This window comes from Xiphophorus couchianus, chromosome 12 (assembly GCF_001444195.1).
Source record: "Xiphophorus couchianus chromosome 12, X_couchianus-1.0, whole genome shotgun sequence".
Classification (NCBI taxonomy): domain Eukaryota; kingdom Metazoa; phylum Chordata; class Actinopteri; order Cyprinodontiformes; family Poeciliidae; genus Xiphophorus; species Xiphophorus couchianus.
The window spans coordinates 7,410,702-7,435,297 of NC_040239.1; the positions used below are offsets into that span (position 1 = coordinate 7,410,702).

The 24,596-nt window shown below is 37.7% G+C and overlaps 2 protein-coding genes across 4 annotated transcripts; one reads left to right on the forward strand and one right to left on the reverse strand.

Annotated features, from left to right (window-relative positions):
- The first annotated feature begins 91 nt into the window (after positions 1 to 91).
- On the forward strand, positions 92 to 6,010 carry LOC114154005 (uncharacterized protein YwnB-like). Of its 2 annotated transcripts, none has more exons than XM_028032735.1 (5): positions 92 to 220; positions 2,861 to 3,073; positions 4,436 to 4,637; positions 4,915 to 5,079; positions 5,154 to 6,010. In XM_028032735.1, exons 2-5 carry the CDS (start codon positions 2,939 to 2,941, stop codon positions 5,294 to 5,296), a joined length of 645 nt encoding a protein of 214 aa, XP_027888536.1. In that variant the 5' UTR covers positions 92 to 220; positions 2,861 to 2,938; the 3' UTR covers positions 5,297 to 6,010. The 2 variants fall into 2 exon arrangements, with proteins under 2 accessions (XP_027888536.1, XP_027888537.1); XM_028032736.1 differs by having other exon boundaries at positions 150 to 220; positions 2,862 to 3,073; positions 5,159 to 6,010.
- Positions 6,011 to 6,845: 835 nt separating this feature from the next.
- LOC114155163 (long-chain-fatty-acid--CoA ligase ACSBG2-like) lies at positions 6,846 to 24,407 on the reverse strand. 2 transcript variants are annotated; one of them, XM_028034929.1, is made up of 14 exons: positions 24,330 to 24,407; positions 19,082 to 19,230; positions 17,038 to 17,321; positions 15,001 to 15,089; positions 13,863 to 13,983; positions 13,679 to 13,759; positions 13,332 to 13,481; positions 12,336 to 12,503; positions 12,077 to 12,258; positions 10,667 to 10,897; positions 10,003 to 10,220; positions 8,647 to 8,786; positions 8,325 to 8,568; positions 6,846 to 7,801 (listed from the first exon to the last, which is right to left on the reverse strand). In XM_028034929.1, exons 2-14 carry the CDS (start codon positions 19,188 to 19,190, stop codon positions 7,725 to 7,727), a joined length of 2,094 nt encoding a protein of 697 aa, XP_027890730.1. In that variant the 5' UTR covers positions 19,191 to 19,230; positions 24,330 to 24,407; the 3' UTR covers positions 6,846 to 7,724. The 2 variants fall into 2 exon arrangements, with proteins under 2 accessions (XP_027890730.1, XP_027890729.1); XM_028034928.1 differs by lacking the exon at positions 24,330 to 24,407 and adding an exon at positions 21,590 to 21,975.
- Between the last annotated feature and the right edge of the window lie 189 nt (positions 24,408 to 24,596).

Sequence of the window (24,596 nt, forward strand, 5' to 3'; positions counted from 1 at the left end):
ATTTTCCATTTTTTTTATAATTATCCTTTAAGTATGGACAAATATATATATAGTTTTTATTTTATCTTTTCGGTAATTTCTAGTTTTCATCTACTTCTGTGTGTTAATAAACCAAAACCAACCTCAGGAACCTTGTTTTATAAACACACGCGAACGTTTGTGCTCTTGAACAGCCCTCTAAACGCCGTAGAGACAAAGACGGACGTAGCACCGGGCATAGGTAAGCTAATGCTACCGTGGCTAACGTCCACTCTGCGTTTTAAAGCTGCAGCTAGCTGGTTGCTAGTTGCAGATGTTTGGATACGTTTCTGAAACTGTTTGAGTCGCTAAAAGTTATTCAGGAACAAAAATACTTCTGAAAAAGAGGAGATTCAAAACTACTGACTGTGTCGAAGATTCGCTTTGGTTAGATAATGTTAGACCCACAGAGGTCATTTAAGGTTCAGTTGTCACAAGCTAATACTCGTCCTCCTTTTGACAGCATATGCAGAAAACATCAGCTGAACATTGATCTAGTATGAAATGGCAGCTGTTTTTTTCCCCACAGTTTTAAGGTTTTGTGATCACGAATCCTCATAAACGTCTTTAAAATTTTGTGGGATTACTTCACTCTTTTGAAAGACTTTCTTTGACTTAAGAGTGTAATTATTAAAATACAAAATATCTCTAGACTCACAGAAAACAAGGCCTGTTTAAAATTTTACCATTCATGTTCCAAAAAATGTATTGTGAAATGAAGTAATTAAAGAGTGATTATTAGTAATCAAAGTGATTAGTAAGCCTGTCATGATAAATTTTGCTGGATGAGAAATTGTCCTTGTAATTATAGCGATAAATGACAATATTGTCGTTTTGAGACAGTTTTCATGGCATAATAATTCAAGTTTGCACTGTAAATCACCAATAAACTTTCATTTTGGAAAGAATACTAAACACTGGAATGGAAAGATATTTTAAAGATCCAAAATAAAACCAAAACCAATAAATAAAACAAAAATAAAAACCACTTACATCTGAAACCATCAATTAAATGGGTCATGTTATATCTGTAAGCAAAATTGATCAAGCTCATTTTAATTTTATTTATTGATTAATTGCAACTAACCAGATTTCTCCTGGAAAATACTGATTTAAATTTTTAAGGTCTGTCCTCCAGATTACATTTTTGGCTCATATTACAGTTTTGGGTTTGTTTTTCTATTTTAAAACAAAAGTAAAATTGTGCTATAGGATCTTTAGTTGAGGTAATACGTTTGAAACCAATAGAAAAGGAAAAAATTAGAAGCTTTTCAGCATTTAAATCTTAAGTCATGTTAGCTTAAGCTGCATGAAAGTGCTTCCTGTGTGTTGATATTTATTTAGTAGGATAAATGGACTTCTGGTATTTCAGTCGCATCTGATCAAATCCGATCTATATTGATCTTATTCAACACCTACAGATAAATTACTTCCTAGATGTGGAGGCATGTGTTCTGTTTGCATTCTGCACCAAAATCTTTTAAGAAAAGTAAATTAATTCCTCTTCATCTCAAAGGGTTAAAAATAGGATTTTATTTTGGTGATTTGTGGCTTTAAAGACTTAAATCAACAGGTTGCCTCTGGATGAACTTTAACCTCCTGTAATGAGGCTGAAGTCCAACCTGTGGCCATTTGTCCAAAGTTTGTCATTCATTTTCCATCTACACTCAACTATACCTACTAAATAAAACAGTAAAAATAAAACATGGCTCATATTTATATAAATTCCCCATAACTTTGGTGCTTGAACATGGAGCTGACGTTGTGTAGAAAAAAGTATTGGTCTTTTACGCTTTGGTAAACTAAACATCATAATGTTTCATGTTTTCTATTTTAGCTGCAGAGACATTTCTGTTTTTGGAGATTTCGGGGGGAAACCAAAATGTTTAATTGGACAAGGCGAGGAAAGCTGCACAGTGTGTCTCTGTTTGAACCGATCCGGGTCAAATTAATTATCTATGTGGTATCAGAAGATGCTGATCACATGCTGAATGTAGACGATAATCAGTGGCTGTTCAACGAGTCTAAAACGACGTTCCTCAAGTTTTATTCTGCGGAACTTAAAACGTCAGAGTGATCCTTGAAGTTGAGGCGATCCAATCTTCGACAGGTTCTGACTTATGAACATTGAAAGTAATTTTTATTTACACTGCAAGTTAAAATAATTATCAATGTGTTGCTTTTGATAATTCCTGCTAATCATGTATATTTATGAGTAAAATTGAGCCACATTTCCTTGAATCATAGTCATTTTTATTTATTTTTTTAATCATAAAAATTGCCATTTTCTTTCCAAATAATTACTTTTTAAAGTTTCTCAAAGCTATGCACTAGTTATAAAGACAATGATAAAACAATAATTAGATACAGAATCTATTCTATTTTAAAATTACAGACAAAAATAAGGAAAAATAATCTTTTTGGCTGAATTTCATGAGACACATCTTGGTTTCTAGTTATTTACACATTTTAAATATTTATAACTCCAGATTAATTTTGTTTAATTTAATTATTCATGAGCAACAAATGTTGGGGATTTATTTTATTTCACACTCAAACTGTTTGCTAAATGTTTTGAAACATAAACAAAAACATAATTTTTTCTTCTGAGCCACTTTTTCCATAATTTAAGTGATTTTATTAATCAAACAAGAGCAAATTATTAATATAGATTGTATATAAAAAAATTTTTAGTTGCCATCTTAACCCTGTATTTCTTATATTGTGCTATTCAGAGTAGACTGTGAACTCTGTCATATGATGAGACCGTATTTTATGTGGGAGAGGATGTCTTTATCTCTGTGCAGTAATCCTTTTTTTACACTTCTGCTTGTGTAACAAGGAGGAAACCTCAGCTCAGCGGCTCGCAGCCATCGAAGTGATTCATCGGATCAGTTTTAACTCCTGACTGGGTTGGAAGATGAAGATCGCTTTGCTGGGAGCCACTGGGCAGACTGGACAGTTTCTGGTCAAACAGGCGCTGGAGCAGGGCCATACGGTCACCGCCGTCGTCAGGAACCCGGCGAAGCTCACAGTGCACCATGACAACCTCAAGGTAAAACTTAACCCAGGTTCAAAGTTCAGGTGCGTTTATGGAGCCACATATTCAGCATGTTGTTTCTTTAAGAACCGAAGCCGTGCAATAATAGTAAACTGTAACACAATATATAGTTTTGTGATGGATGCAAGTTTTTAATTTTAATTTAACTTAAAAGCTAAAGATAATCCTTGTTTTGTCTGGTGTAACTTTAAAGGGGACCTGTTATGCCAAATTTTCACATTTTTATACTTTCATTTGGGTCTCAACAGCTTCGAAAAACAACCCAGGCTCTAAAATAAAAACACCCAGCTGTTTTTTTGGCAGTAAGTTAAAGTCTTTTGGTGTCTGGAAAATGAGCCGTTTTCAAAAACCTCCAGAATGTAATGTGACAAATCAGCAGGCACTGCCCGTTACCTAGCAACCCCAATGGAGCCCAGTTTGATACCTAGCAACCCCAATGGAGCACAGTCTGTTACCTGGTTTTACTGCTGAATGTCTTATACAATGGCTGCTGGAAAAAACTAAGTGTTTTTCTGTTGACTTACGATCCAGAAACCACTTGCTGCATTCTTGTTGATTGTGCAGTAGGCTCTACTTGTGCTTTTCAAAGATATGGTTGTATAATTGAGCATCTGTTTGCAGCCATTTTCACGTGTGAGTGTAAACATCGAGTTGGTGGGCGTGGCCAGCAGCAGCTTGTTTGAATTTAATGTGACACAAGGCTCTAAGTCAGCTTATTCTGAAAGTAGCTAAAAAAAGAAACTACAATCTCATTATCAAAAAATAATTTAGTGCAAAAATATAATAAACATGTTTTGTATCGCCCATAGATCAATGGAAGCTAAATGAAGGCCACATTTAACTGGAGTCCTGCCAGTTTGTGTAGGTTTGTAGCCCAGTCCTGTTTCATGGATGTTTTATCATTATAAATTATATATGAAATATTTTACAATATTTTGCGAATTGTAAATTGGCAGTGAGGTTTTCTGTTTCCAGATCAGGATCGGTTTTATTTCTCTCCTTGTGAGAAATGAGGCTTGAAGTCAGAGCAGGAATCATGAAAGATGTCAATAACTATTTTGGCTGCACATTATGAAAAATTTAGCCGGTCGGCCCAATTGATACAAGAGAACACTGAGGCTTTTAAGAAAATGGCCGCTTATCAATTAATTATTAAGTATTAAATACAAACCTGAAGATAAGAACAAAGTACTGTTGACTGGTTCTTTTTATGTTTTCTCTGGTTTATCTTTGTGAAACATGCGTTTCCCTTGATCAAAATGGCTTCATGTCGATCAAAATGGCTTCATGTTGATCAAAATGGCTTCATGTTGATCAAAATGGCTTCATGCCGACCTGCTGTCTGTCTGTCTCCAGGTTGTGTCGGCTGATATTTTCTCAGCAGACAGCCTGAAGCCTCATTTCAAAGACCAGGATGTCGTCATGTCCTGCCTCGGCTTTCCGGCTTCCTTCTTCTCCGGCGTGACGGGCTACACCACGTCGATGGCGGCCGTGGTCGGCGCCATGAGAGAAGCCCGGATCAACAGGGTCATCACCATGACCTCTTGGTACACAGACCGTAAGTGGGCTGCACAGGTCAGCGTGTCAAACTCATTGATGTGGCAGAACGTGTTGATAAAAACCATTAACAAATATTGGAATACCTGAACTGATAACCTGCTTATCCAAAGTCTCTAAAGCAGTTGCCATGGAAACCTCCAACGACAGACTTATTATCCCCATAATTACTGAGTAATGTCTCTTGTAGATGAGAGATTTACCTGGTAGTGCTACTGTTGGTATTTTTGTATGTCTGCTTTGTGTGAGATTGTGTCATATTTTTTTATGTTGGTTAGCTAACTCTGGAGCCCAGTCTCCGTTCCTGATCCGGTTCCTTCTCCTGCCGATGATCCGCAGCGTCCTCAGCAACATGTACGAGATGGAGCGCTTCCTGCAGAAAACCGAGGACATCAACTGGACTGTAGTTCGGCCGCCCGGCCTGAAGAACCTGGCAGCCTCAGGTGAGAGTAGAAAAAAGTAAGAAGTAGAAAAAACAAAACAAAATCAACGGGTAAAGTGAAGGTTGTTGTTGCAGCTCAGGAGTTTCTGACGCACGAGGGATACTTTGTGCCTGACAGCAGCGGTCAGGTGGGAAGAGGAGACGTGGCTCGCTTCATGCTGTCCCTGCTGAACAGCAACGCCTGGGTCAAGAAGGGCGTCGCCTTCACCACCAAATGAAGTCACCGGCTGTCTCTAGCCACGCAGACGTTTTCTGGTTACTTTGGTGTCCGTGCTGCACTGCAAAAACAAAATCTTCCCAAGTATTTGGTCTAGTTTCTACTGCAAATTTGTTAGTTCACTTGAAATAAAAACCAACTCATAAGTTGGGTTGTTTAGAGTCAATAACTCCTTAATATTGATGAAAAAGTTCTAGTTTTTCTTCTATAAGTTAAGGAGATATTGACTTAAAACAAGTTCATGTAGCTCGCTGAGAAGTTACTGGTAATTTATTTCAAGTGTACTAAGATATTTTCACTAGAAACTAAGATAAAATTACTTGGTAAAATGTTGTTTTACATTAACCAAAGCTTTAATGGGAGCAGCAGCAGCATACCAGATAGGGGCGTCGTCACTGTGCCTGCTCTTATTGCTAAAAATAAACATTATATATTGTAAGTGTTCCAGGTAAAATGCGTCATAAAGGTCCAGTTTTCTCTACACTCTTAAATTTATCCGTCTAAATGACTAACAGAAGAATTACCGGCTGGATTTAATTCACTGGGATTTAAAATATTTCTGATAAGGTTTATAGGTGGTTGTGAACATTTAATCACTACTTCTTTTATGGTACTAAAGGGCAAAAATGATTGATTGGATAATTTTTCCAGACATATGAATATTTAGTAAGACTGTAAACATGTTTCCCTAATAAAACTATCCGCTTTACTGTGAGGTTTGAGTTAAAGTTGCATTTAGAAAAGTTTAGAAAATCTGCAGTCTTTTTGGATGAACTATGTTCAAAAAATATTCTTACAGTGGATAAAACTTTACAATTATTGCCTTGATGAAAGCCTTCATTTGCTCTAACATGTTTTTATACTCTTAAAATCTTTTCTGTGAAATTAACATTTGTTATGAGAACATGAAGCAGCTCCATTATTGGGGTGTAGTTCATACATTCGTCCGCATGACTGTGGTATTGAACCAACCATCCATCCATCCATCCATCCATCCATTTTCTAACACCCTTGTCCCTAGGGTGGGGTCACCCTGGACAGGTCATCAGTCTGTCGCAGGGCAACACAGAGACAGACAGGACAAACAATTTAGAGAGACCAATTAACCTGACAGTCATGTTTTTGGACTGCGGGAGGAAGCCGGAGAACCCGGAGAGAACCCACGCATGCACAGAGAGAACATGCAAACTCCGTGCAGAAAGACCCCGGGCCGGGAATCGAACCCAGGACCTTCTTGCTGCAAGGCGACAGTGCTGCAAACTGCTACTAACTTTATTCAGTGTTTCTCTTCTTTTTTACTATCACCACATTAAAAATATAAGCCTGGTTTTATAACAACACAATCAGAGAACTGTGAATTATTTGCATGCTAAACAGTGATATTTTGTTTTGTTTTTAAAAAAAACATAATTACTGAATAAGTTTTGGCATGAAAGTCCAGAAATATGGGGATCCAGAAGTGCCACAATCCACGAAACAAAAAAAATTGAGCAGCCTTAATTTAATTAGGAAAACATTTGATTTTCCTAGTGTAGTTTTTGAAATATATATTACCTTGCCATGACAAATATGTATACTTAGGAAAAAAGTAAATGTCACAAAAAATTATTTTATGTTTAGTTGCCGCAACATTATTTTTCATCCTTATGAATCAGTCAGAAGGTAAAGGTCACATAATGAGCTGCAGTAACAACGCAGAAAAAGTGTGAAATAGTAAAATACTGAAATTATACATGGTTTTAATAAATGTGAATTTTAAATAATTAATTTCAATTTATCTATTTAAATGCAATATTACATTGTGATTTGTTTGGCTCTTCATATTCTTGCACCAAGTTGCAAACTGAAATAAAATATATAACAAAAAAATTTGTTGTTGCTAGGTCTGTTTGATTTGCTCCAAATCACTCTTTTTTATTGACAATTTACAGAAAATATATCACAGAATAAATATATATTTTCAGTAGGAGTGAAACTATACACACTCATGTTCGATTTACAATTTGCAGATGGGGTGATTGGATGAATACAGACCGTTAAGTTCATTTTTTTAAACAATATATTCACATTATAAAACATGTTGACCTTCTGTTTGCCCACATGGAGAATTTTACACGATGCTGAAACAGGAGGTCAGATTTTAAACAGCTGCTGTAAGACGAGAATAAAAACCTTTAAAAGTCAAAGTGGATCAGTGCTTAGAAAACATTCATTAAACACGATAAAAATGTAAAAAGCTTACATTCCTAGAAGCTAGGTGACGGCAGCCTCAGTTGCATGTATTAAGGTGCGGCGAGGCCCGGCTCCGCTTTGAGGCAGCTAACGTCGAACAGCATAAATATGATTCAACAGACAGAGATTTACAGAGGCGTAGGAAACAGAGGTCTGCTCTGAGTCTTTTACTTCTCCAGGAACCACGGCTGGACAGTTCAGCGCGAGTACAATTTGTTAATTTTGTCCTGGTACATTTTCGCCACAATGGGCCGCCTCAGTTTCATGGTGGGTCCTGCACAGAAAGAAGAGAAAAGAAAAGAACGGTTGACTGAACAACAGCGACTCAGTTTCTGTTTGGAGCGTAACTTCTGGAGTTCAGAAACAAACCATAAAATCCTCAGAGATGAAATCTGACCTGCAGTTAATCCGTTAATCGCATGATAAATTAAAATGAGCTCCATCATTTCCATTCTGATGATTAATATTGTTTTGTTTACACAGACCTCATAATACGTTTTTTAATGGATTTGGGTGTGTTATTTTTATTTATTTATTGATTTTTATACATCTAAAATGTCTTCCAGTTCCAGTTTAAGCTGGAACTGGTCTTTGAAAAAGCAAACTTGCACTATTCTAACATTATCAATATATTACGTGAAAATTGTCTCAGAACGAGAATATTATTGTTTATCTTAGTAATTTCTGAAACAATTTGTCGTCCAGTAAAATGTATTATTGATTTTAACTGCGATAATTAAAAATTGAATATTTTCTCAAAAACAAAAGAGAATAAAAAAACAAAAGTATTTTCTGACCCAGTTCTCCTCCGTTGACAGAGAAATCTTTCTCCAGTAGGATCCACTTCTGGATCTTCTGAGCGTTGGACGTGGATCTTTTGTTGAATTGGTTGATGCCTTCCTGAATGACTTTGTAGAGCGCCGGCTCCTTATTGGCTATGACCTCTGACACCTTGGTGGTCCTGACGTTGAGCTTCCGACAGAAGTCCAGCACCTCGGGGCTCAGGGTGTCTGTGGGGTTGCCCTCGTTGTCCACTACGCACTGCGGATGCAACAACATCGGTCACACCTGTTCACTGATGCGGCGGTTGGAGGTTAGCAGAGGCGAGGAGTTTGTTACTTTGAGCGTGAGCAGCATGCAGAGGAACTTCTGCTTGTCTCCGATCAGCATGGCGTTGCTGATGATGGGAAGCTCGAGCTTCACGGCGTCCTCGATGGGGACGGGGGGGATGTTCTCGCCGCCGGCGGTGATGATGATCTCTGCAGAAAAAAAAAGACATTCTGCTTAAAATTCTGTATAAATTCCTTTCCGTAAATTATCCTTAAAACAAATAAAGATGGAAGAAATGTCCAAATGTCTGAAGAAATATTTCCCAAAAATGTTGTGGCAACCGAGATTTAAATTTTAGAGAATAAAAAATTAAGAGAAAAAAAACAGAATTAATTATTCTGGTTTAGCAAAAGAGTAACAAAGAAAGTGTTATAGAAATGCAAAATCATGGTTTCAGCAGTTGTGCTTTCTTTCTTCTTTTTTTTTTAACAAATCCAAACATCACATTTTTACTACTAGAGCTCTAGATTCAGTTAAAGATGCAGATTTATGTTTTTCAGAGAACATTTCATGAGCAATAAAGGCAAAGCAAAGATGTTTACATAAAATAAAAACATACAACAAAAAAATATTTCACAGAGACAAAAAAGAGAAACTAAATACGGAGCTAAAAGAGGAAAAGAAAGGTGTCAATAAAATGCTGCATCTAATGTAATGGAAATAACATCACAATAAAAGATAAATAAATAAATACATGGAAACTAAAATTTACATTTCATTCAAACAGATATATATAAAAAATAATATTTACAAAAATATATAAGCATAGTAAATACAGTTCTAAAAAAATAAAGACCAAACATAAAGTGGAATAAATGTTCAAAATAATTTAGGATAAAAGTAAACTGTCTTATTTACTGCCAGCTGAAACCAGGGAATAGAAAAGATCTCTGCTGAGTTCTCAGGTAATAATCCAGGTTATTCACTTATTTAAATGGAAGTAACTTTAACCTAAGTAGTAATAAATGTCTCCTATTGTTATAATTGTTTGTGTTTTTGCGTCTCAGTCCTGATCTGTTTGTGCTAAGAGGCTGAACCGGATTAAGATCTAAATGTGAATGAAAGATTGTATCAGATAACAGCAGCTTTTTAAGTTCGATGTGTAAAATGACCTTTTTGTACCGAAAGTACTTTTTAAATGAAGGTTTGTGTTGTGTGGTCACTTAAAAAGATTGAATGGATTCAATGGATCTACAGATGATTGTGAACGTACAACAATAAACTTTACTGATGTAAAACCTTCTAGTAAAAGATCTTTGGAAGTGTTTTATATAAAGATCAGAAAAAAATCAACTTTTACAATCACTGCTCTAGGCCAAAACTGTGTTAAAGTTTTCAGTTTTGTTCCCAGGTTAAGAATGTTACCTTTTATTCTGCCTGTGATGTAGAGGAAGTTGTCCTCGTCGTGTTTGCCCACGTCTCCAGAGTGCAGCCAGCCTTGCTCGTCCAGCGCCTCGGTCGTTTTATCGGGCATGTTCAGGTAGCCCATGAAGACGTGGCGGCCCCAGAAACAGACCTCTCCGTTCCCGTCCGCGTCGGGGTTCTCCAGCTTCGTTTTGCAGCCCGGCATCACCTTCCCAACGCTGCAGAGGGAAACCACAAAGATGAGCTCAGTGCTTTCAGTGTCCTGGTTTGTAAGCCGTCATGTTGATGGTTTGGTTTTCTTTAAATTCTCCTCAGCAGAAACAGACAGAGACTACAACTTGGACAAGAAAATCCAGAAATTAATCTGACTGGCATTCATTTGGATTCTATTTTCTTATACCGAACACAATCTTATTTACATTTTATTTATTCTTTTTCACTTACAGGAAGAATCGGCGTTGTTGCAACATGGAACAGACAACTTTAAGCTATAGGCAGAAAACAGATGTGTGTGGCTCCAATTCTTGTTTTTATTTTTAAAGAAACTGATCAAATGCATCTTTAGAGAAGCCAAACTGATACAACACATTTAACATTGTAAATGTATGCAAAACACTAAATGTTTCACTCAAAGCAATAAGTCCCATAATGCATTGCTGCTGACCTTCCAATGCGATACTCGTGGATGGAGACGGTGTGCGGGCCGGAGCTCTCGCTCATGCCGTACAGCTCCTTCACCGGGATGCTGAGGCTCATGAAGTAGTCCAGAGTATCTTTGGTGATGGGAGCGGCTCCAGTGCAGGTCAGCTTGCAGCGGTCCAAACCCAGCTCACTACGAACCTTCTTAAACACCAGATTGTTGGCCAGCATGAAGCCCCACGGCACCTCGTTCTCCCTGCAGCCAAGCAGACGCAGAGTGTTCCAATGAGCCGCCGTGTTCAGATCTACTCATGTTTGATAACATCGGTAACTTTATAAATATGTGACTTTTCTATGAACTAAATCATTTTTAGCTCAGACCTCCTGCCTCATGTAGAACATCTCATGGTTAAAAACTCATGATAAAACACATCATAACAATCCTTGCACATAACACAGTTTTAAAGTCCCTACACTGGCTCCCTGTAGCTCAAAGAATAGACTTTAAAATACTGTTGTTAGTTTATAAATCACTGAACGGCTTAGCACCACAATACATTAAAGATCTGCTGTTGTTGTATCAACCTTCCAGACCTTTCAGGTCGTCCGGTTCTGGCCTGCTCTGCATCCCCAGAACCAGAACCAAACGAGGAGAATCAGCTTTCAGCATCTATGCACCACAAATTTGGAACAAACTTCCAGAAAACTGTAAAACAGCTGAAACACTGACTTTCTTTAAATCTTGACTAAAACCCCACCTGCTTAGGATTGTATTTGAAATGTAATCAATTTCAAATTTATTGATGGAACTTTACTTAATGTCGTGTTTTGATTGTTGATTCTATATTGCATTGTGTTTCTGTGTTTGATATGATGTAAAGCACTTTGAAATGCCTTGCTGCTGAAATGTGCTAGACAAATAAAATTTGATTGATATCTGTCTGATGACATCACAAAGGGAACAAAGCAACAGACATGAGTGATTTCCAATGTATAAATATGTATTTTTCCTCTTTATTTGCGTTTTTAATCAGATTCCTGCTCTAAAAGTTGTTTAGTTTATTTCTGATTGGCTGTAGCAACACCTTGATCTGTTCTTTCAAACACAGCAGGAAAATCTTGGCAACAAAAAGACACTCAAAGGTTGTTTAGAAGAAGATCACAATACTCTCAATTGAACTTTCACTTTTTTTCTCTTTTCCATATAATAACAAATTAAAGCTTAATCTGAAAACTGCACAGGCGTGATAGTAAAATTAGTTTGATAATCTGAAACACTTAAGAGTTTAAAAATCAAAAACAGAAGAAATCTGTGAAGGGTAAATAGTTTTTCCAAGGACTCTGTGATTGTTAGTTCAGAGACAAACACAGCATATGTTGCTATCTTTACATAAAAACTGTGTTTCTCCTCAAACTGTGCTTGAAGCCGACTCACCCGTTCATGGCGCTGTAGCTGTACTGCAGGCCGATGGCCTTGGCCCAGTCCGCCACCCTCTTCCTCAGCGCGGAGCCCTTGGCGCCAACAGCTTTCATGCTCTCCTGGATCTTCTCCCAAACCCGAGGAACGCCCAGGAAGCCGGTCGGATGCACCTCTTTCAGCGTGTTCACCAAAGATCCCTGAAAACAGGAACAACGGTAGACAATATTAACACCCGGAACCAGCGTTGGTGCTAACAAACCGATGCTAGCTCAACCTTCAGGGCGTCCGGCTCTGCAAAATGGGCGGTGGCTACGAGACTCATGGAGCACCAAATGTCCATCATCTGAGCTGCGATGTGGCTGAGCGGCAGGTAACTGACCAGCACTTCCTCGCAGCAGTGTGGGTTTATTATCTTGGACACGGTGCGGGCCGTCCACGTGATCTGACCGGGGAAAAGACGAGGCAGCCTTGAAGTTTGATCAAAAAAACAGGTGAAAACTGAGCAGGAAAAGGAAACTACAGTCTGTCTTACTGGTGGCGTTCAATTGATGCAACCTTTAAATTCATCACATCTATCCCACTTATGTCCTGTACAGAAGTTATAAATATCAAATATGTTTGATCAAAGAACCCTCGGTATTCTTCTGCTTGATTCTTAAATAATCTGTAGTTGAATATTTCACTCTTCTTCCTTCATCCATTGCAGGGTAAACCTGAACATTAAAACTTTAGGTTGAGCTTAACTTGTTTTTGGTTCTAACATCAGTTCAGGTTTTGTCTGGACTGAACTGTTGAAAAAAATAAAACACTGTTTAAAAATGTCTGTCCTGCTGATTTCAGGTTTGATCTGAAAAAAAAAATAAAATAGAGAATCAGAGTCCAGGCAACGAATGGAACAAAGAAAGAGCGAGTCGTTAGCGTCTGTCATCCCCATCAGCAGCTGTAGCGAATCAAAACAAACAGACTGATTCCAGTTTCCTGTAAACTGATTGGTGCGTCTGTGCTGTCAAGCATGGCGCTGTGGGAGTGATGATGAGGGCTTGTTCTGACAACACAACACATGGCACCTGGGATCTGCGACATGTAACTGACTGATCCCATGAAGCTTGTAGTTGCTAATAAAACTACTAACCCACCAGTGTCTTCAAGATTATTGTCAAATAAAACAAATTTTCTTTCTTCACTAAACTGATCAAATGAATTCTCTGAATAAATCAGACCTGAACCAAACTTTTTCGTCTTTTGCGGTGCTGCTGAAGAGTGGACTCACATTGTCGTGGCTCAGCATGACGCCTTTGGGGTTTCCGGTGGTGCCGGAGGTGTAGATGAGGCTGCAGCACTCGTTGGGCCGCAGACTCTCGATCACAGCGTTCAGCTTCTTGTTGGGAATGTTCTCTCCAAGCTTCATAAACTGGTCCCACTGCAGGAAGAAAAAGGTTTAAATAAAACTGGGACAAACAAAAGCTACAGCTGTGTTGTTGTTTATTATGATCAGTCACCCTGAAAGGCAATAATTCTAAAATAAAAAGATGATGTTGTCATAGAAAATATGTTACCAGACGTCCTAAAGACCATGTGATGTTTCTAATTGATCAATGAGTTTGATTGTTGACATACTGTGTAGAGGAACTCTGCTTTCTGCTCCAGTTCACCTTCATACTGGACAATAGCTTTCAGATGAGGTAACTGACTTTTGACCTGCAGGAAGAGACAAACATCAGGTTAAGTAGTTACTCATAAGTCTGCCAGAGCTCTGAAAATAGCACACTGAGGGTTTAGATGCTGCGCTGAACCGTCTGACCTTCAGGATCTTTTCGAGCTGGTACTGGTTCTCCACTACCAGGACGTTTGCCTCGCAGTTAGAGGCTACGTAGTGACAGGCTTCCGCAGAGTTGGTCGTGTAAATACCGGCAGCCAGACCCCTGTGGCATAAAAACTCAATGAAACCAAACAATGACCACTGTTAATCATTTCCTGCTTGTAAATAATCTACTGTTTGTGGCTAATTTATTAAGTTTCCCCAAACAGAGATTTGTGAGTTAAGCTACTCTGTTAAATTTTAACCTTTTATGTACATTTCCTAAAGTTTGGGTTCAGTTGAAGAAAGCATAATATCTTCCTTAAAGGCTTATTTATGTATTTAAAATTTATTTTCCCCTTTATGAAAATGAAGAGGATTAATTTATGAATAAATTTATAAATAAATGCATTTATTTGTTTATTTTTGACAAATAAATAAACTTGGAGATCAAAAGTATGTCAGCGGAATAAAAGGTAAACCCGAAGAGATGCGAGTTATCTGAGTACCTGTCAGGTAACAAGGAGGAAATCGTGCAGCTCTTTCTACTCCAGACAGAAACTAATTTTAGAAACAAGAGGTATTCAGAAAATCGAACTTTTAGCAAGAAGCTATTTGATGACGTTTGAAGTTGGCTGCAATCCATCATCAGCAGGTGAATGTGTGCATTCACATGAAATCACATGATTTCATACAAGGAGTATTTCAGTGTCTTAATAAATCACTATGTTAGTCTGATGTCACTTCATTTCATAATATAATGTTAAAGTACTTGAGTTCTAAAACACGACACCAAATCACAAAGGATTGTGTATTTTTCAAGAAACATTAATGCCTAAAGTAATAAGAAACTAACAAACTGTTAATTTATAAACAGAGGTAAACTGGTTTTTATGGCTGTAACATCCATACATTTACTGTTTACTTAACTTACAGTTTTTTGTGCGCTGTTTTACGTTTTCTAGAGGGCAGAGGAAACACCAAAGTTCCTATGAACTCATTATATTTCAGATTCTTGGCAAACGGGTCAAACCAGTTCGAGGAAAGACGGAAACAGACGGAGTGAAGTGAGAAAGCCTTAAAAACCTGGACAATAAGACTTTGCCGGGACTGTTGTCGAGGCGCTTATGTGTGATCTCACCCTGCTAAGATGCAGCCGATGTCCGAGATGAACCACTCAGGAGAGTTGAATCCCAGAATGCCGACTCCATGGAAACGCTCCAACCCGAGCTGTGAAGAGAAAGAACAATCCGCCGTAATAACGCCGTGCCGGCGCCGTGCCTTTTTGACCTACATCGGGTTTTCAGGGCAGTGAAACACGAGACATGACCGAAGCTGCGGATTTCACACGCCCAAGTTTTGGTTTTCAGTGGGACATTTTCACCACAGATCAGACACTAATTTCTAGATTACACTTAAACTTGCTCAAATTCTCATGAAAATCTAAAACATTGTTTTTATAACTAGTGGATATAATACATAATACACAGGCAGAAATAACAGATCATCTTGAAGCGACTTCTTCATATTTTGCATCATTTAAACTGTGAATATTCACTTTGGAGTAATAATGTTTAGATGGGTGGCGTACAAAGCTGCGTATTAAACTTTCCTCTTTTAGAATAATGCTGGAAACAACTGAAGACAGATGTATCACTCAATAGGTTTTAGACATTGATTAAGTCTCTTAATTGGAATACATTTTTGGAAACGACATGTTGATTTTTACCTTAAACGTAGAATAATATAGACTAAGTCTATGGGCTATTGGGTTCCGAATGTGTCAAAAATATTTGGACATCTTCGTATGTGCAGGCATCATGTAAAATGTTCATTTGGGTAAATCTCTGTGGCTGCCAACAGTCCTGCAGTGAAGAAAACTGATTTGGCTGGTAAATTTCCACATAGGCGATAAATGGACAAAACAATTAATATCCTCAGTTCTACAAGTCAGAAACAGACATCACATGAGGAAACAGTCCAACACTACGATTTAACAGCTCATCAGGAAAACATAAAATTACCGAAAGTGTAACAGTATTTTTTTTCAGACAACATTGCAGTTAAGAGTACATACAGTCCCCTTGAAAAGTAATTAAACCTTGTGCAAGTTAAAACATTTTTTTACAAATGATATTCTGAAAAACGGGTGTGTTTTTTATATTTTTTATCACCTTCCTTACTCTAATGCCATAAATAAAATCCAGTGCAACCAATTCTCTTCAAACTATTTATTTGTAAACGGAGCTCATCTGTCAGGAATTTAAGGAGCTGCAGAAATTAACAGCTGCTGTTAGTCATGGACTCCACAGATTTAGTCTTTATAGAGGAATCTATTGCTGAAAGAAAGTCATAAAAAAGTTTCCCTTTTCCCATTCCCATGGTCAAACATAGTGGTGGGAGTATCACACAGTGGAGATGCTTCATTCTAGAGGAAGGTGGCGACTTGTAATACTGTAGTTGATGAGAGGAATTATGAAAATAAATGCAGGCCTATCCCAGAAAAATTTTTGAAACATAGAGGCTGAAACATAGTTGAGATAATGACTGCTGATAAGCATCCAGTGACAAAATGGCATGGTTTAGAACAGTAGAATGGCTCAGTCAAAGTCCAGATTTAGATCTAATCTGAAGATCTGTTTTAAGATTTGGTATCTGATGTTCACATTCTCTGTCCAATCTGATTGAAGCTCACTTATCAGGCGATATCTTGGTTTATTGGTCAAACCAAACCTCAGAAACTAGTTTGATTCTTCCATCTCATTGAAGGGCCATTCTGAATTAATCTAAATTTATTTTTTTCAGTTGAGACATATTTATAAGTATGAAATAATTCCATGTCATGTCATCTTGACTATTGTTACAAGGGACTGGTTACAAAGTATACCATACAAATTTTAATAACTGACATCCAATTATTATGTAGTTGCTGTTACTCACATAAAATAACAACTAAATGCATAAAAGTCTGTTTGCAACGTGGCAAAATCTGAAAAATGTCAGATTTTATGAATAGGAGTAAATACTTTTGGCACAATTGGAACTCCATAGCTATGCATTGTGGAGGAATAAAAGGCTTTGCTGTGTATTGTGAACTGAAAACAGATAAAACTGTTATTAATTTAGCAGTAAAATCAGAAAACACTTTCCGAAGCACAGACTCTTAGAAAGCACCAACCTTGAGGAAGCTCTTGGCCGCTGTACGACATTGTTCGTAGTACTGCCTCCAGGTCAGAGTCATCGTCTGGCCATTTTTCTTGAAAACCAAAGCCGGATGATCCCCGTAGCTCTCCACCGCCTCCAGGAACAACTGGTGAATGGTGATGGGAATCTCCGAGCCCGGACCCGAGCCCTCCATCCTCAGCCTGACCGGCTGGTTTCTCTCCGAGGTAAACAGCATCTCAGTGGGGGCCAACATGGTCACCAATTCCGCTGACATCAAGGTAACCGACTTTTTCCGCTCTGCATTGGGACAACAGATGCAGAAGCTTTTACCTGCCATTTGAAAACAAGACGAGGAGGCGAGCTCGAGGTTCAGGAGAAGACTAAGGTGAGTGAGAGGAGAGAAAACATCCCAGCAGGAGAGTCACGCCTACTGTGTCAGCGTCGCGTTAGCCGGCATAAGAGAGGAAGTAGGTTGTTATCTGATCCTGAGCAGGTGGCTGAGGAATGTACTGACACACTCACCTACCAGGTTTGGTTTGAGGACACAACATCGATCTGCTGCACCCTCTTCTGATGAGTACAGAAGATTGAGACTCAATCTGTTATTTCTCATTGGATTTAGTTTCACTACCTTCAGTTTTTAAATAAAATCAGAGAAAAGATCTGTTTTGAGAAGTTTGACTGCTGAGCATGATACCACTCCTAGATGTGTTTAAAAATTATACTTTGCCTTACAGCATTTTTATAATACTTCAGTTCTTGTTTATATACAGTGTGTTAATTTTACTGTTTTAACTGGAAATTCATGCCTGTAATGAAACTAAAACTTATATTATACAGCTCCATAAAATGACTAAAATCTATCCAATCTAAGGGAAACTACCTTAACTACCTTTCTTGAAACTGTGTCTATGTTGATTCCAAGTGATCAAAATTGTCACAAACAACCTTTGAATGTATCAAACAGGAAGATCTTTAAGACATTCCTCTCTGCTTTGTAATAAAATGAGATATTTAAAGAAGACAGAATGCTGTGGAAAATCCCTGACAGGGTGAATTTATCTGTTTATTCACTTTAATCAAACCAGAACTCATTTTCATATTTGTCTCTAACTTTATACGATTTTTAAGACTGCTTAACCTTTAATTTTTCAATATTTTTATTTGACAAATAAAGCCCTAAAAAGGAAAACCCATGAAAATGAAAATTAACTGTTTAAAAGTAATGTATTCATGATTTCAATCCCATCACAATGTTTGCATTAATCATTTAAGAAATTGATTTTTAACTAAGATTCTTTCAGTGTTTTGATTTTTAGGTATTTATTTACATTTTGGGGGATATACAGTGTATTTCAGATGCTGCAATAGCCATGAATGCCATGTTATTCAGAACATACATGTGGATCATGTGAAGTCACATGTGAAGTCACATCAACAAGTTTCTGCCATGATGCCTGTAGGATATTTGACCACTCTTCTCAGATCATTCTAACTGTTTGGTTTCCTGGCACAGACCCAAACCTTACGCATAATCCGCTAAGTTTCAGTATATGAAGTAACTGTCAAGCATGGTGGTGGCAGCATCAAGCTGTTGGGCCTGTTGAATGGGATAGTGAAGGTGATGGATTAGTTTAAAGTTTTGTGGCTTCACTTCAAGTCAACAGATGGATGTTTCAGATATCCCAAACCCACAACATGACTACTTTTGGCTTAATATGAGCTGTGGTTTGTAAAATACCAAAATAAATCTATAATCTGTCCTTAAAATCCCAGCAAAAAAGCATCCAGTGTAGCTGAGCTCTACCAATAATGTCAGTAGCTTTTGACTATGGGTGGATTAGAGAAAAGCTGATGTCTGCCTAATTCCTAATTTTCTACTTCAAGTTGTATGTTGTACAACTTAAAGTTTTCACCTATAAAAAAGAACAAGTCAAATGCGTCACTAGCAGACCAAAATAAAAGTGACATTTGTTACCATGATGAGTGCATGTGAACGCCTGACTGGAACTGAGCTGTCTTTTCTCTAAACGTGACACTCGGAGTTCGATCGGTACCTTTAGGAGACGTTTTGTCGTCCTGATCGAAGGTTCTTGGAGGTTTGGCAGGAGGAAAGGTGCTCGTCTTTAATGCTGCAGGTGGAACATCAGTTTTTCCCTCTAGCATGACAACTACTGCAAGACTCTCCTCGACACTCTTCTAGTAGCTAAAAGACAAAGTGTAAAATAAAATCAGCATTAAAACCCTTCAGATGCTTTTCGTCGAGGACTCTCCAGCCAGATAAGGAGATTGATTATGAAACAGAGCCGCTGCGCTCCTTTATAACACTCTGACATCCACTGAAGTCATTGCAACAGGTCAGCGCCCGTAGTTGCTGGAAAGCAAACGTAGCAGAAACACACGTGTTGAAACTCTGAATAATGTGCCAGGATGGGTTGCTTCATCTTCTTGCACTAATCACACTGTCAGTCTGCGACTGTGAGCAACTTTGACCCAAATTTAAAGAAAGTGAATTTCACAAACTAATCGATGTCAGTACACCGGTGTATTGGGGCCATTAGAGACAGGAAAAAAAGAGGAGTAAATTTACGGCAAAAAAACTGATCTCAGAAATCTTCTAGAAATTTTTAGAAAAAAACTTGGAAATTTCTCAGTTTGAACATTTTCCACTTTGGATCTCAGAAATTTTCTTGTTTTTCCTAGAACATTTCTGAGATTGATCTCAAACTTTCAGAGGTTTTTTACAGGAATTTACTCCTCCTTTTTGTCTCTAATGGCCCTAATTTGCCACCATATTTCAGAGCATAACTTAAAATGAAAGAAACTAAACTGTACATTTAAAAGTAAAGAAACTAAATCTCTCTGCGTAACAGTACAATCAATGCTAAGGAGTAACAGGAACTTATTTTGCAAGCAAAACTTGACAAAGTCAGTGTCAAAGTAACAGATATCTTTCCTCAATATTGTAATAAAACCAGATTAAGATCTGTTGACTCAGCAAACCCTCACCCGGACTCTGTTTTTAAGATTGCCTATGTCAAGGATTTCTTTTTGGGGTCAAAGATCATAGGAATTACTAAAGTGAAGTTTTGCAACAACATCTTTGCTCCAAATTGTGCAAGTTTATTTGGTAGGGCCTTTAGTATTCATGCCCTCAGGGGTTTTCAGACTTTGTCACATCACAACCACAAAATTTAGTATATTTTGTTTTAATTTGATGTGACAGACCAGCACAAAGTAGTCAAAGTGTGAAGTGGAAGGAAAGGGATTCATGGATTGTTTTTGTTATGGAAAAAGTTCCGTTTGTAGTTTGCCATAAGCTAGAGGACTTAGCAAACGTGTGGAAGATTGAGGGACCATGTATGTTGTCATTAATACACATTTATAAAATGTGTATTAACTCCCCTCAAGGGAGTGATGGCATCATTTTGTGTAGAAGAAACTCCCATGAAAGAACGTTAAGACAGGGAAACCATTAGTCAGGTTATCCAGGTGAGATTAAAATAAATCTTTTTGGCCTACATTCAAACCATCATGTGAGGAGGAAAAATAACAGCAGACCAGCCTGAATAAACCGTCAGCATCGTCACGGCGTGTGGTGACAGCGTCATGCTGGGGGTCCCTTTCTTCAACAAGGAAATGAAAGCTGAAGCTAAAGAAGGAGCAATCGTAGATGAAAACGTGGTGGAAGCTGCAGCGGAGTTGAGATTGGAGCGGTGGTTCACCTATCAACATGGCAACGACCCAAAACATACAACCAGAACTACAACAGAGTGGCTGACTAAGAGTATTCATGGGTTACAATGGTCCAGTTAAAGTCCAGTTCACAACCAGTCATGTACAGACACTTAACAAAAGAAGAAGATTTCCTCACCAAATGTAAGTTCAACATTAGAGATTGCTGCAAAGTTAGCTCGATGCTATAAATCTGCTGCCATCACCTGCTGGTTCAGGAGTGATTGCTGCAAATTCAGTCATTCAACAAAACAATCAGCTGCATTTCATTAGCTAGAAAACATTTTACCAACTATCATAATAAACTAAAATCACCTGCATTGTTTTATATCTAGGATCAAATTAGAAAGAATGTAATATTAACATTATTAGATTGAGTGAACTGTGTGTTTGTCTTGTAAGAGTGCATTGAGATGCCCATTGTTGTAAATCTACATAAATAAACCAAAACTCAACTGAAACCTAAAGCAAACTATATAATCTTCTAACCACCTCAAATATATACTCCCCTTTGTGTGTGTTGTGATATATACATTTCTAATAAACACATTAAATGTTGGGGAATGGTGCAAATGTTCAAGAAGCATGAACATTTTTGCTACGCACTGTAGTTGTCCTGTCAAGTGGAAAAGCAGTCTTTTAAAGGAGTTTTCTATAAACACTATACCCAAGAAACACAAAGAAAATACGACAATTCACAGCTGTACATATTATGGATAAACTAACTGAAGTAAAAGCTGGTATTTTTTGAACATTCAAAACTATTTCTTCCCTTATAAATACACAAGAAAACAGAAAATTGACCGAAAAGTTTGCAGGTGACATCTTACCTTCAATGCTCTCACAGCTGAGTGGCATCAATCTCTCGGAGGCACTCAAGTGTAGGACTGACCTACATCAACCTTTGCCCTACACAGGTAGTCTACTGTTCCTCGCTGGGCAAGAAAGCACAGTTTGGGCAACTTCAACAAGGCGATCAAAGTAGACTCTCCTGCCTCATTTAAGAGCTGAAGAAACTCGCATAATCCGACTAGAAACTGCTCACCAAGGCCAGAATGATCAGTTAAAGATCCACGGACAAAAGCGGATGAAAGGTTGTGGTCTTGACAAGGTGAAGACAACCTAATACCTGCAACACGCACCAGCCTGCAGCTACAGAAACCTGTTGTGTTTGCAATAATTACAGAGGCCGAGAACTGCTGGCTTTGCTCGGCAGGGACAAACATTGAGCAGGAGGGATATTTATGAATACCATAAGCCAAAAACAAAGTGGGTGTGGGGTGTTGTTAAGATACTTATCTGCTGAAATTGGTTTATGAAGACAGTTCTAATCAGAAATACACAATGAAGCATGCTAAAGAGGAAAAGATAACTCTATACAACTTCTGTCACAAGGAGAATAGATAAGACTTTGGCTCATAAGAGCTATTCAAAAGTTGAAATTTGCAATTATGCCTTTGTTTACTAGATGAACACATTTAAGAGGCAGATGTTTGAAATGTTATAAAAGCAAGGAAAAACGCTGGACATTTCAGAAACAGGTAGTAGTGGGTTGTTTTTTTTTAATTGGAAGCATTTAAAATTTACATTAAAATACTGCCAATACGTCCTCTTTTTCCTCAGTCCTGTGTTTGACTGAGGAACACAAGTCTGACACAGTCTGTGTTCCTCAGACTGTGACTGCAGGGGACTTTAGCTGGTGCTGAGCACTGTTTTATCGTTAAATATAGGGGAAAGTTTAACCGTCTTTCTGTGGTGACACATAGTTACTCCAAACACTGAGATCACACCACCCGGTCACACCATGGCCGTCCTGACCCAGAGTCCCTTCTGCTTGTAACTAGTGAATGATTAGTGAGGGGCTTGATCTGTGCCAAAAACCCAAACAGGAAGTCTGAAACTAAAGAAAAACATTTGAAGTGTGATCCAGCTCATGGATGTTATATTATTGTTTACAATCAAGTATGATAAGGGGAAATTCCAGCCATTCCAGAAGATGTCCGTGGATTTATTACTGCGCTGACAATGCTGTGGTTTATGAATAACTATTTTTAAAAAAAAGGTCTGCTTGCTATACTGAAGAATTAGCATGCTCTGATATTTTGAGAAGTTAACCACTCTGGAAAATTCTGCCTTCCTAACCCTGAGATAAACTCAGGGTTATCTGGTCAAAGTCCTATTGTGCAATTTGTTCGGGTCTTCATATTTCTATTTTTAATCTCCTTTGAGTATTTCTAGCTTGGCACATTGCCATTCAGCTGACTGCTCACTTGGTTGTGATTGACTTCTTTGAAGCCTCTTTACGGTTGTTATCTGTGTAATCCCAAGGCATCTCCAAACTGTCCTGATAACCTGCAGTTTTGCCTTTCCTCACCTTTCTTCAACTCCAAATCAAATGACACTAAAAATAAATAAAAAGTAATTGGGCAGGAAAACTTATTCTAAGATGCCTATATCAAGGTGCCAGTGTCTTTTACAATATTTAGAAAACTATATCAGTTATTAAAAACAGTTATTAAACCATGAAGTTGCTAAGAAGATACACAGACCAACCATGCTTTAAGCTGCCACTTAATGGCGCTCTCCCTAATGGTAACAGGCAATGTATTCCAGCACCTAAATCGTTTAATTGATAAAATATTCTGCAAAGCAAAGATTTTCTAAACTGAACCTCACAGTCCAACCTGGAGGTCGACCTAATCCTATTTATGCCATTTTGCTTTAAAGAAAAATACTCTAGGGATCATTATAGACTTATATTAGTAATGGAATTACTAATAAGTAGCAGAAAAATAATTAATTGTAGTACCTAATAATAATTTTGTCTAATTTATTATTTTTTCTGCCCATATGAACGTTACATTAAAAGTGCATACTTAAGCATTTTTTAGCAGTAAAGTTTCTGAAAATTAAAACAACCCTTGAGCTCTATAAAGGTTAAAAATGAAAGCAATGTTTTACCACTGAAATAAAGTAGTAATGCAGACCAAATAGCTTTTGGCCAACAGCTAATAAACTCAAGAAGAAGAAGAAAAATGGCGCCAGGTTCTCAAACACAAAGAATTCAAGTATATGCTCAACAACCTGATCAAACTTTCTATTATCCAATGTGGGAAATGGATAATAGAAATGTAAAAAGTACACTCAATTATAAAACGTTACACAGTGCGCACATCTCTCCAAAGTTTTGCTAAATCTCGCAGGGGATCTAATCGATTAGCATGATGTCCCAAATCGCTACTGGATCTGGAAAAAAACCAAATAATTATAATGCATTGATGAATCGTTATATTTATCCGACCCTTAATGCTAAACTCAAAACGTTTTTGTAACTGAAATACAACAGAAGGGAAAATATATTACTAGCTAACACGCTCATCTAATGCCGTACTGAAAACGTTTTTGTAACTGAAGTATAACAGAAATGAGCTAACACGCTCATTTTAATGCTACCCTCAAATAACCAGCTCTACATTTTATCAACCAGAAAAACAACAACACCTGTCTGTGTGTCTTCTAAACACACTTACAAATATGAAGGTTTTCCAGGGTACAATGATTATAAATTACCTTCAGAGTGGTAAGAGCCGTTTACTTTCTCCTAACTGCCCAAATTCTTGTTGTCAAGGTTACCGGAGAAAAGCACAGTAAAGATAGTTTGCTTCCAAGAGCGCTCACTCCGTCATGTTTCCTCGAATACAATATAAGAAAGGTCGTAAATTTCAAAGCATTTTTTTTTAGCCATTCTCAGTCATTGAATTTGCAAACTATGAACTTATTTTCCAACTTTTTAATGTAACTTATTTTCACTATAAATTAAATAATAGTATTTAACCG